The 12,207-nt window shown below is 57.6% G+C and overlaps 1 protein-coding gene across 3 annotated transcripts; it reads right to left on the reverse strand.

The window, feature by feature from the left end:
- Positions 1-160: 160 nt before the first annotated feature.
- Positions 161-11,610, reverse strand: KANK3 (KN motif and ankyrin repeat domains 3). Of its 3 annotated transcripts, XM_043911727.1 has the most exons (13): positions 11,557-11,598; positions 9,544-9,788; positions 8,132-8,272; positions 7,735-7,801; positions 5,645-6,922; positions 5,466-5,565; positions 5,056-5,259; positions 4,875-4,959; positions 4,180-4,396; positions 1,677-1,819; positions 1,348-1,548; positions 1,175-1,273; positions 161-415 (listed from the first exon to the last, which is right to left on the reverse strand). In XM_043911727.1, the coding sequence occupies exons 4-13, from the start codon at positions 7,766-7,768 to the stop codon at positions 338-340; spliced, it is 2,439 nt and encodes an 812-aa protein (XP_043767662.1). In that variant the 5' UTR covers positions 7,769-7,801; positions 8,132-8,272; positions 9,544-9,788; positions 11,557-11,598; the 3' UTR covers positions 161-337. The 3 variants fall into 3 exon arrangements, with proteins under 3 accessions (XP_043767662.1, XP_043767663.1, XP_043767661.1); XM_043911728.1 differs by lacking the exon at positions 9,544-9,788 and having other exon boundaries at positions 11,557-11,610; XM_043911726.1 differs by lacking the exons at positions 9,544-9,788; positions 11,557-11,598 and adding an exon at positions 10,556-10,621.
- Between the last annotated feature and the right edge of the window lie 597 nt (positions 11,611-12,207).

The following is a 12,207-nucleotide window of genomic DNA, read 5'->3' on the forward strand; positions in this document are numbered from 1 at the left end:
TTGTCTGGGTTGTCATTAGATTTCCAAAATTCTTCTGTGGGGCCCCCAGGTGGTCACTGACCCACTGTACTCTGAAAGTAGGGGGTGTTCCCCAACAAGGCATTTTCTTTGTGAGGAGGGAGAACCATGTGTCTATGTACACTTCCAAAACAGGACAAGATGAGTTAGGAAGGTTTTATTAGGGAAGAAGGCTGGAAGAGTGGATAGACTAGGGGCTGTGTCACTCCCTCAGTTGCATCCTCACCCTTCGCAGTTCAAGCTGAGCCTCTGGCCACAGACCTCTGCCCAGGGATCAGGACCCCCCCACCCCTCATCTGGGTCCAGTGTGCTAGGCCAGTCACAGGGGCAGAGGGTCCTCTCCACTGTCACCGCAGCCTCCTTCACCAGGCGTGGCCGTGGATGAATCGGGGGATAGCTGGTGAGAGAGGTGGGGGGGGGGGGGTCCTGTCAGTCTCCTGCAGACAGGACACTCGGTTTCAGCCCCCCTTAACATTCAGAGATGCTTAAGCCACTGGAGGTCTCCACCTTGCACAGCAGAGCCAGGCTGCCAGGATTTGAATCCAGCCTCTGTCCCATCTGACCTGGAAGAGGCACTTGACCTCTGTGGTTCTTTTCCCACACGTGTACCAGAGAGTGCAGGAAGGGGAGGCTGGCAGGGCAAGTTTAATTAGGAAACTGTTGCGTATAAGCCCCTCCCCCTCGGGGACAGACTGAATCCTCTTGCCCTGCTCCCTAACTCCAAAGCGAAAGTGTTAGTCGCTTGCTCCCTCAGTCATCTTCAGCTCTCTGCAACCCCATTGACTGTAGCCTGCCAGGCTTTTTTTTGGTCTATCGGATCTCCAGGCAAGAGGACTAAATCCAAAGGATGCTTTTATTCCTTTGCTCTGGGCCTGTAATGGGAGTCCACAGACATGATAGTCTGAGCTAGGTCTAACAGCTCTTGTCTGACCTTAGGGCAAGCCCCCCTGGAGGCTTCAGCCTCATGACCTTCACTTTACATGTGAAAGTGTGTCTAACCCTTGGGGTGTTCTGAAGGTTGACCGTCAGACCCAGTTCCCACCACCCGGTGCTCCCCTGGCGGGTGCACAGAGATCCACTTTCCTGGGGGCACGCTTGATCTCCTTGAGCTGTGCAGCTGGGAAACTCCCTTATTGCAGGATGGGGTCACACTCACCTGCGGGCCAGGCTGGCCTGAGCTCAGGTGGGAGTGCAGCAGAGCGGCCACCTCGTCCTGCTCAGCCTCCAGGGCAATGGCCAGGGCACTGGTGCCCTCCTGAGGGATCATGGAGACAGTCAGGTCCCTGAATCGAGGCACCGCTACCCCACACCAGCCCCCCGGTGGCTCACGTTGTCCAGGAGGGCAGGGTCGCAGCCCGGCTGGGCCAGAAGCAACCGCACAGTGTCCAGGCGCCCATACTCGCTGGCGCACATGAGCGCCGTGGCCCCGTCTGCATCTTGCACATTCACGTCCGCCCCGCACGCCAGCAGGGCAGCTACCATGTCCTGACGGCCGTGGCTGATGGCCAGCATGAGGGCTGTCTGTCCCGTCTGGGGAGAGGGAAAGAAGGGGACAGGGCTGGTGTGGGCTCTGCAGAAAAGGGAGGAGGGTCCCAGACACTTGGCTTGGAAAGTGAAAGTGCCCCCTGGACTCAGCCAGGGAGGAGGCATCTATGCACCTGGCTGGCCTTGGCGTTAACGTTGCCCATGTGGAAGAGTCTCTGGACCACAGCCATGTCCTCCTCTCGCCCCACAGAGGTGAGTGCCGCCAACATGGGGGCGGAGTAGCCAGCTCGATTCTGGTGGTCAATCTTGCAGACCCCTGGGAGAGAGAAGAGGGCTCAGTTCAAGAAGCTGACACTTCTTGGTCCACTCACTTCCCTCCAAGCATCAAGTTCACCATCTGTTTAGCCAGCTTGGTCACTGAAGGTCATGCATGATTTTACTGTTCCTCTGCCTTACAAGGCTTTTCCCTCTCCAAGAGCCATGTGGCCCTTCTCTTACCTTCAGAGTTGTGTTTCGATCTCACTGAAGGGTTTCCTCACCTCCCTATTACAAACTGGTTTGGAGACTTGGTTCTGTCTACCACTGTATCCCCCAGTACCTAGAGCAATCTCTCCCATTGTTCACTCAGTCGTGTCTGACTGCAGCATGCCATGCCTCCCTGTCCACTGTTTTCTGGAGTTTGCTCAAGTTCATGTCCATTGAATCGGTGATGCCATCCAACCATCTCATCCTCTGTTGCCCTCTTCCACCTTCAATCTTTCCCAGCGTCAGGGTCTTTTCCAATGAGTCGGCTCTTCGCATCAGGTGGCCAGAATACTGGAGCTTCAGCTTCAGTATTAGTCCTTCCAATAAATACTCAAGGTTGATTTCCCTTAGGATTGACTCGATCTCCTTGCAGTCCAAGGGACTCTCAAGAGGCTTCAACACTAGTTGGAAAGCATCAATAAAAGGACTACTGCCCACAAAGCCACCATTGTTGCTCCCCCAGAGAACTGTCAGCTGGGCCCCCGTGGTGTCCCAAGTTTACTCCAGTTTCCACGCAGCAGCCAGAACAGATCAAAAGGAATTTGGCCCCATCACTTATAGACATGAATTTGAGCAAACTCCAGGAGATAGAGGAGGGCAGAGGAGCCTGGCACGCTGCCATCCATGGGGTCACAAAGAATCACACAACTGAGCAACTGAACAATTCCATATGACTGGTATCCTCAGAAGAAACAGACACAGAGATCTCCATGTGATGCTGAAGGCAGAGATAAGCTGCCATCAGAAACTAGGAGAAAGGCACACAACAGTCACTCGGACCTCCTAAGAATGAACCAGTCCTGTGAACTTAATGGCTTCCTGAACTGCAACACGATGAATTTGTTCCAAACCTCCCATGTTGTGGCACTTTGTGGTTGGTTGTCACAGCAGCCCTGGGAAACAGCTTGGTTGTTGCTGCCTGTCCTTGACAGGTGAACACAAATGTCAGCTCCGTTTCCTCTGGAGTCAATTCTGTTGCCATCTTGGCCCCCTCCCACACATAATAGCACCTACCTCTGGATCTCATTCCCCAGGGTGTTTAATGCTTGTGTACCCCACCATTCTGAAAGCTCAAGGCTAGGTGCACTTTGGGGAGATGAATGGTGGGAGAGGTTTGGGGAAAGGAAGGGATCAGGGTATTGGAGTAGATGTCCTAGTCAGAGGAGATGTGAGACAGTGGGCTGAGAAGTAAAAAGGTTAAGTCACTGGGCTTCCTTGGTGGTACAGTGGTTAAGATTCTGTGCTGCCAATGCAGGGGGCCTGAGGTTCCATCCCTATTCAGGGAACTAGATCCCACATGCTACAACTAAGATTTTGCATTCCACAACAAAGATCCTGCATGAGATAATCAAGACCTGGTACAAGCAAATAAAATTTTTTAAAAGGTGGGGTGGTTCAGTCAGGACTAAGGGCATCCCCCAGTTGTGTGGCCTACTGTCTAGGTGTCCATTCCTCCCACAAGCTTCTGTGACCCTGGTGGAGGATGTTAGGTGCAGAAGGGGCTCAAAGTAACCACAGTGGCGGGGCTGCAGCCCGCCAGGCGCCCCACCTATCCTCCCCTGCTTTTCCCTTCTCTGAGGCCTTGCTAAGGAAGGATCCTAAGCTAAAGGATTACCCTATTTCTTGATTCCCTCCCCTGATTTTATCTTGTCATGGCCCTTACCTCTGTGGGAAATTTTGTTTGATACTTATCAAGTAAAACTGATCATTCTCTCCACTCCCTACACACACCCACCCAGAGCTCCCATTCATGAAAGCTCATTCATTCAACAAACACCAGAGGGTCTACTGTGTGCCTCAATGAAGTCTGATAAGCAAGCAGGATGAAGTGAGGGAAGGGCAGCAGGAGGAGTCTGAAAGAGTACATGAAGGAGGAGTTAATAACAGGCCAGAGGGTGAGCAAGGAGACAGTGCCCTGAAACTGGATGGGAGCAATGGCTAATGGTCCCATGAGGCCCAAGGATTGTGGGAGTCGGACAACAGGAGACAGTGATCTGAGATGATGGGAGGTGAGAGTTTAGGCGAGAATGCCAGTCCTTCTCTGCATCCTTGGCAGGTGCAGGATGGTAGTGCCAGCCCAGCACTACCCAGATTCCCCCTTCCATGGGTCCCTATTCCCTAGTGCCCTCCCCACCCCTCCTCAATGCTGACCCGTATCCAGCAGCAAGCTCGCGATGGCCAGGTTCCCATGGGACACGCTGTAGTGCAGGGCTGTGTTTCCGTTGCCATCCGCCAGGTTCACCACGTGCTCCAGCAGCTCCCGCCCCAGGCGCGCCACCGCGCCCAGCACCCCGGCCACGGGCTCCGCCTGAGAGCGCCGCTGGCTCGACACCCGAAACCACTCCTGCGCCACCAGGCGCGCCGCACCCTGCCAGGATAGGGGAGAGACATCAGCGAGGGTCCAGGGCAGGTGTGGAGGCCAGGCAGGGGAGGGTGGTCCCTCCGTATTTGAGGGGGGGGGGGGCGTGGACTCGTTGGGCAGCACCCCTTTGGAGGATGGAGTAGCGTCAGTGTGGGTACACGCCCCCAGTGGGCAAGGATGCTCCTCTTCCCGAGAAGAGCCTTCGGGAGAAGCAGGAGTGGAGGAAGACGGTGAGCGCTTGTTTTGGGGGAGTCCGGGATGGGGCTGGGGCTTGGGGTGGACCCTTCTGGGGAAATCAGAGAGATCAGCCCAGTTCTGGGGCGGAGATCCCTTTGGAGACTTTGGTATCCATGGAGGGCCCTGGCGCGAGGTGACAGAACTTGGGGCCCCCTTAACTCTAAACAAGGCGATGCTCTTCCCTAGGCGGGCGTCAGACGGGGTCCCCGGCGGGCCTCTGACTCTGAAGGGCTCTCTATTCACTCACACTGTCGCGGGGGACCCCGCGGGGCCGGCTCAGCTGCCGCTGCAGCGCTGCACACGCTTCCCTCAAACGTGGGCTCAGCTCGCACCTAGGAGACGGAGAGGCTCCAGGAGGAGTCGGGATGGAGAGTGGGAAGACGAGGAAAGAGCAGCCGTCCCCATTCCGTGTCCCCCGCGCGGCTCACCTCCCCTGGGCACCCGGCTGAGGTTCCTGCTCTGCCTCCGGCTCTGCCTCCGGCTCGGTGTCCCGGTCCTCCTTGCCGCTGGGAGCGCCAGGGGTCTCGGAGTCGGATGCCGCGCCGCTGTCGTCGCCTGAGCCCGAGGAACTGCTCCTCGTGGGCTCGGCAGCGCCATCCTCGCTGTCGCCCTCGCTGGATGAGCTCTCGTACCTGGGGGCAGAGTGGGAGGCTGATGCTGAGCCTCCCCTGTGGGCTCAGTCTGGTGTCCTGCGAGGTGGGAAGTGGCTGCCCCCATTTTACAGATGTGGACACTGAGGCCTGCCAAGACCACGCTGCAAGCGAGGGGTAGAGCTGGGATTCAAAACTCCAGTCTATGTCCCAGCAGATGCTGCCATGGGGAAGGGAAAAGTGCTCACTCTCCATTGAGGACCCCAACAAACTGCAGGCTCTTTGGTCCGGGGCTGGTTTGGCCACCAGGTGTACCACCTTTCCTCTTCATGATGGATTTGAGGGTGCCTGGCGGAGATCAGATGAGGGCACTGAGTTCGAATTCAGCGGCCAGCAAGCCAGGGCTCAGCGAGGGATGGGGACTCACCCGCGGGTGCCACGGCCCTATCCCCATCCGTGGATCCGGGCGGGTTCTCCGGCATCGGGGCCAGGGCCTCCAGTGGAGCATCGGTCTGCGTGGTCTTCTCCACATAATCCCATGGGGTCTGGGTGGTAGCCTCGCACGGCTGGGGCCGGGACGCCACGGCCTCGGCCTCGGCCTCCTCAGCAGCCTCGCGGGCTTCCTCCAGCTCGCACAGCCGGCCCCGCAGGAGCTCGCTCACCCCGCGCTGATGCTCCAGGCTGGCGCGAAGCAGCTCCAGCTCGCGCTCGGCGGCCGCGGGCAGCCCCAGCAGAGCCTCCGTCACCCACGCCTCCGCCTCGAGGGTCTCAGGAGTTGCCCCCACGCCGGTCTCCTGTGTCTCCGGCACCGCCTGGACTCCCACCTTTTGGGTCTCCGGCACGATCTGGGTGCCTGCCTCCCGTGTCTGGGGCGCCCGGTCGAGGACCGGCGGCGCACCCTCGCTGTGGCTAGAAGCCGACCCGTCCGAGCCGTCAGCCCCGGGGCTGACCCTGGCGCGAACGCCGCGCTCAGAAGTGGCCAGGCGCTCGGTGAGCCGCCGCAGCTGAGCAAGCTTGTCTGGGCGCGCCTCGGCCTCCCCGTCGGACTCCGGCTGCCGGCGCGCAGCCAGCAACCGCGCCTTCTCGGCGCGCAGCGCGCGCACCTGCTCTTGCAGTTCGGGCAGCGCGCGCGCTTGTTCCTCGAGCTCGCGCAGGCGCCGCAGCGCCGCGGCCATCTGCTCGCGCACCAGCTGCAGTTGCGCGGGGCCCGGCGAGGCCAGGGCCGGGTTGGGGGCGGGGCTGCTGTGGCCAGACCCGCGCGGGCTGCGCGGGGCCGCGCGGGCCGGGCTGGGCGCGCCCTCTTGCGCTTGCGCTAGCTCCAACCGCCGGCTGGTCTCCAGGAGCGTGCGCTCGACGCGCGGGTTGCGCACGGGTGCGCGCGGGGAGAGCGGCGGCAGCATCAGCGCGGACGGCGCACCGGGGGAGAGTGCGCCCGGCGCTGCGCCGTCGTCACTAGCCAGGGACTCGTTGGAGGTCCAGGCGCCTGGGCTGCGCGCGCCTGCGAGGCCGGCCCGGGGCGCGCGGGGACGGCGCGCGGGCTGGGGCCCCGCAGCGCGGCGGGCGGCGGGGCCACGCTCCAGCTCCTCCACATACTTGAGGAAGTCCAAGTCCAGGTGGAAGCCGTAGGGGGTCTCCACTGAGTAGGGCGAGCTCGGGCTGCGGGCGCCCCCAGTCGCGCTGGGGCACAGGCGAGGGCCGCCCAGGTCTGCGGACATGACATGGGCATGGAGTGACGTCAGGCCTGGGAGACGCAGAGAGACTAACAAAAGGAGCACCTCCCCACCGCCCCACGACATGCTTTCACGATGCCACCTGCTCTAAACCCTGCACACCTGCGGTTGCACACAGAGGTTTAAACACCTATCTGCACCCCCAAAAGTTGTGCATTCACGTGTTGAGCACCTACTGTGTACCAAACACTCTTTTAGGTACTGAGGACATAGCAATGAACAAGAAAAGCATTCTTGCCCACTTGTAGTAGACAGATAATTAAACGCAAACGTTCAAAAAAGGTCCTTAGGGCAAAAATAAAAATTCCGAGATGAAACAGAGAGTAACTGACAGGCTTTGGCTCTGGCTGTCCCAGCAGATTTCCTGCGGACGGAACTCAGAAGTTGAGCCCTGAATGAGAAGGAGAAAGCAGCTGGGACGGAAGGTTCCTGAAAGAAAACAGCGCGTGCAAAGGCTCTGGGGTGGAATGAGCAGGGTAGACCTGAGTAAAAGTGGGATGGAGGTGAGGATGTGCAGAGCAGAGTGAAAGAAGGGAGGTGGGAGAGGACTAGAAGAGGTGGACTTGGGCCAGACTGTGAGGAACCTTCTGGGCCACCGTGAGGAGCTGGAGTTTTATTCCACCTGTAATAGGGCACCAGAGGCAAATTTTAAGCAGGGTCAGGACATTATCCACCTTTATAAAGGGCCCTCTGACCACTCTGCAGAGGAGGGAACTGCAGGGCTGTGTGGGAACCTGGGCGCCAGGTGTGGATCTCTACACACACAAATGCCATTTTGCACACTTACCCGGCAGGTTCTGATTCAGGGCAAACTTGGCCATGTTTCCCGGAGTAGCTGCCACCTTTTTCACACCCTGAAAAAGGCCCCCAGAGGGGTGAGGGTGGGTAGGGCTGGACTTGCCCCTCTGGCTGCGCCTCTGGGGTCTATCTGGACTCTGCATGAGTAAACAGACCCAAGCGCTCCTCTCCATCCCCCAACCTCCCCCCTCTCCCCACCACACACACACAGGTCCTCTCCTCCCTCCTCCCTCCTCCCTCAAGTGGCCTTGAAAGTTTGGAATGAATGACTGTGGGGGCCCTCCAGTGCCAGGCCTCCTTAGCCTGCTGGGCAGCGGGAAGGGCATCAAAAGAAGAGGGGATGGTGACAAGGGAACCAGAGCATCTGGGGGCGGGGCTTTCCAGACCTGAGGAGGTTTCTGTCAGTCTCTGGAAGAAATTAGAAACTGACGCTCAAAGGGGTGGAATGTGAACATTCAGAGGAGGAAGTCAAGAGTTGGAAGCCCTTCGTGGGCTCATTAAAAACTCATCTGGTCAGATTCTGCATACTGAAAAGAAACAAACAGAAAACAGAATTCTTACTTTTTTTTTTCCTTAGAGTGCAAACAAAATATAATTGTATATCCAAATTTACATCAGGGTCACTTGTGAGATCCTTTAGGAATGATGAAGAGCTGTGGATCAGAGGCACCAAGGATGCAACGTCTCCTTGTGATGTCTCTACTGGGGTGCCACAGGGCTCTGCCCTTAGTTGGAGAGAAATTGTAGTGGAACCACAAGCACCCAGATTGTGAGAGCTGTGGCTATGTTTGGGGCTAAAGGGAGAGAGACTCTTCAGGTGATGTGATGGAGGCTCTAAGAAACTGAGGGAGGGGCTTCCCTGGTGATCCAGTGGTTAAAAATCCACCTGCCAATGCAGGGGACATGAGTTCGATCCCTGGTCCGGAAAGATCCCACATGCAGTGGAGCAACTAAGCCCTGTGTGCCGCAACTACTGAAGCCCACACGCCTACAGCCCACACTCCACAATAAGAGAAGCGACCACAATGGGAAGCCTGGGCACTGCAGCGATGCAATGAAGAGCAGCCTGGGTTTGCCACAACTAGAGAAAGCCGCAACAACAAAGACCCAGCGCAGCCAAAAACAAACAAATAAAAATAAGTAAATACAAAAAAGAAACTGAAGATTGGGTCACATCTAATAATGTGATATTTAACAGGGATTTTTCCAGAACTTTGTTATTGAGTCCACAATCAAAGTTACTGTGCTTTGTTTCAGAAAGCACAGAGCAGGAAAGATGGGCCTTTGAAGAACCCACATGAAAAACCCTCAGAGACGTGTAAACAGCTTGGATTGAGTGCCGACTCTGTGCCTGGTCTCATTTAATGTACCTCCCCCAGTATAAACCTGCAAGGTAGGATGGTTCCCCTTTTTCCAGATGGGGAAGCTAAGACATAAAGCATTAAGTCTATTACCTATAGGAAATGTCCTCAGACTGGGTTCTGCTCATCCTCTGGGGAACTCTTGTCTGCCCAGCCCTCCACCAGCAGGTGCCAGGAAGCCCCAATCTGTACTCTTCCTGACCTACTGCCCATCTGCACTAACCACCTGGCAAATTTCCCCATCATCTCTTCAGGTCTCCTGCACTCCTGATGACCACCTGCATACCTAACACCCACCAGCCATCCGTTGGACCACCTGACTCATTTTGCTCCACGACTGGGGAGACGGGCCCACTCGCCACCTCTGTCCAACCTGGGTTCCTGACATCTCCCCCACCCTCACTCCCCAAGGGAGGAGGGAGTGGTGGGGAACTTACCGTCCTGAAGCAGCTGTTTCCCGTCCCTCACACTGGCTATAAGGGGCCGGCCAGCGGGGCAGCACAGAGGACAGTCAGTGCCTCTCAGGACTTGTTTTCAGGAAGCTCTCTGGGAAGAGCTGGGTCATGGAAAAAACCTGGACTGGGGCTTAGAGGTCTGGGCCAGCCTCACACACAGCTGGCCAACTACCTCAGTGGGATCAGCCCCTTCCTTCAGGGATCTGGCCACACCCAAACCCGAGACCCTGGGAATTAAAACAAACAAACAAAAAAACAGCTCTGGGTCATTCCTAAGACCCAAACCAGCTGGAGTAGCCAGACCCAGAAGTTGGCCTGAAAAATGGGTGGATGCCCCAAGAAGGGGCTTTCCTGATGGCTCAGATGGTAAAGAATCCACCTGCAATGCAGAAGACTTGGGTTTGATCCCTGGGTCGGGAATATCTCCTGGAGAAGGGCATGGCAGCCCTTTCCAGTATTCTTTCCTGGAGAATGCCCGTGGACAAAGGAGCCTGCTGGGTTACAGTCCATGGGGTCGCACTGAGTCGGACACGACTGAACTGACTAAGCAGCAGCATCAGCAGCCCCAGGAAGAGTGAATAGCAATATAACAAAATCCTTTGCATTTGCTACAGGGGTAGCCTCGATTCTAAGCAATTTTTGGGTGTTAACTTAGTAAAAAAAAAAAAAAAAAAAAAACCTCCTAGGCCCTTTGAAGTAGATATTCTTAGCATTATTCTTTTCCCCTCTTCCCCATTGTGCAGATGGAGAAACTGAGACTCAGAGATGAAGTGACCCAGCCAAGGTCGTACATGGACAGAAGCAGCTTTTTGAACCCAGCAGCTTTGCCACCTGGGTGGCATTCTTGCCTGGAGAATCCCCTTGCTAGAGGATCCTGGCGGGCTACAGTCCATAGGGTGGCAAAGAGTCAGACACGACTGAAGCCACCTAACACACACGCCCACTGCATTGCCCACTCCACTTGATGGCTTTCTGTAAACAGCCCTCCACTCACCAGGAGGGGCACAGAGCCAGAGGAGGTCGGCCCTCCCAGCTTGCATTCCCGCCTGTCTCCTGCGTGTGTCCCTAATGGGAAGAGCAGGGCCAAAGTCTGGTGACTCCAGGGGTTGTACCCTCGCCAGAGCGGGGGCGGGGGGCGTGCAACTGTTCTCCCCTGTCCTCCGCTCCCTGCCCGAGGAGCTGTCACGGCTAGATCCACATCCTCTGCCTGAGACCCCTCATTAGGCCTTCAGAGTCGACGCCACACGCCCCCACTCCCGCCCCAGGGATTATTTTGGGACTCAGAGCTGCGATCGCAAAACCTGAGGGGTAGGGGAATGCGGAAGGCAGTTCAGATCCCGGTCTTGGAGAGGGGGACGTCTTCCCAGATTGAGGCTCTGGGTGGAGGCACCTCCCCTAATGTTGAGGCGGGACTCTCAGACCCCTGAAGTGGGAGTGGAGGCTGATGATAGTGCGAGGGGGGAGGTACTGAGGTCAGCACCCTGTCACCCCCATGTCGCCTCAGGACGGCCTCACAGAGACAGAGCAGTTTCCTGCAGGAAACGCTGCCGGGCGGTTCCATCCGCTGCCCATTGTCTGCCGGCCCCGGGGGCCATCCGTCCCTCCCCCCAACACAGTTTCCGAATCACCCTACACACACTCAGGTCCAGAGCGAGGGGATGGACTCGGGTCCCCAAGCTGTCCCGGAGCGACTCCGGGAAAGGATCCCGAAGTCGTGGGAGCACAGGGGGCGAACGACCCCCCCGCCCCACTTCGCTCCTGAAGGGAGGGAGAAAGGAGACCTCAAGAATCCAGAGGGCCCCAACTCTGCTCGCTTCCCCACCTGGGGCTCCCAGTGTGGGAGTGGAGGGGTCCCAGGCAGAGAACACTGCGCCCTCCCCGTCGCTGCGCGCTGAGCCCGCGGAGGGGCTGAAAGCTCAGCACCCCGTCCCGGTGCGTACCCCTGATCCCCGCCCCCCAGATTCCCCATCAGTGCCCAGAAAGCTGGTGCTTTACCTGAAGCCGCAGCCCCAGCCGCGCCCGCACCCGAGCCCGCCCCCTCGAAGTTCGGGGACGGGTTTTCAAGGCCTGGACCCTAACTGACAACCAGGTCAGCCAACCAGAGTCCTATGCTCTCCGGGCTGTCCAATGGTGAGGCGGGGTGGGCCGCGCTGGCCCGCGCCGAGGGTTTGGGGGCGGGGCTAGGGGCGGAGCCTGGAGTGACGGTCTTTGAGGGCGTTCTGTCCAGGGTTGGGGCTCGGCAGCTAAGTGCTGCCTGGCTCAGGGCGAAAGAGCTTGGATCCGATCCACCGGGGACGGGGAGCGATGGGAAGACTAAGTAGGAGAGTTACCCGGTGGGACTTGTATATATGGAAGATCCCTTAGGTGGAAGCTGGAAGGACTGATGCTCCTTGCCCAGTGTCTGGGTGAGGGATCCGCACCCTGGATCTTTCCGACCTCAGGGTCTTTGTGCATGCTCTTCCATCTTCCTGAGGTGTTCTTCCCTGCACCTGTTCACTTGGCCACCTTCTCCTACCTTTGGGGGCTCAAACTGTGTGTTTCTGTCCTCTAAAGACCTAACGTGGACCTTCTCCAGTTATGGACTGGATAGCTACTTTCACTATCTGGAAAAAATACATATATTATTTATTTGTTTACTTGTTTGCC

The sequence above is a fragment of the Cervus elaphus genome, chromosome 9 (assembly GCF_910594005.1).
Source record: "Cervus elaphus chromosome 9, mCerEla1.1, whole genome shotgun sequence".
Classification (NCBI taxonomy): Eukaryota; Metazoa; Chordata; class Mammalia; order Artiodactyla; family Cervidae; genus Cervus; species Cervus elaphus.

Coding starts and splice junctions, on each gene's coding strand:
- KANK3 (XM_043911728.1), bottom strand. CDS start 7,768: ATGGCCAAGTTTGCCCTGAATCAGAACCTGCCGG. Junction 1,549..1,676: donor TTAACGCCAAGGCCAGCCAG/GTGCATAGATGC, acceptor CCCTCTCCCCAG/ACGGGACAGACAGCCCTCAT. Junction 1,274..1,347: donor ACCCTGCCCTCCTGGACAAC/GTGAGCCACCGG, acceptor ATGATCCCTCAG/GAGGGCACCAGTGCCCTGGC.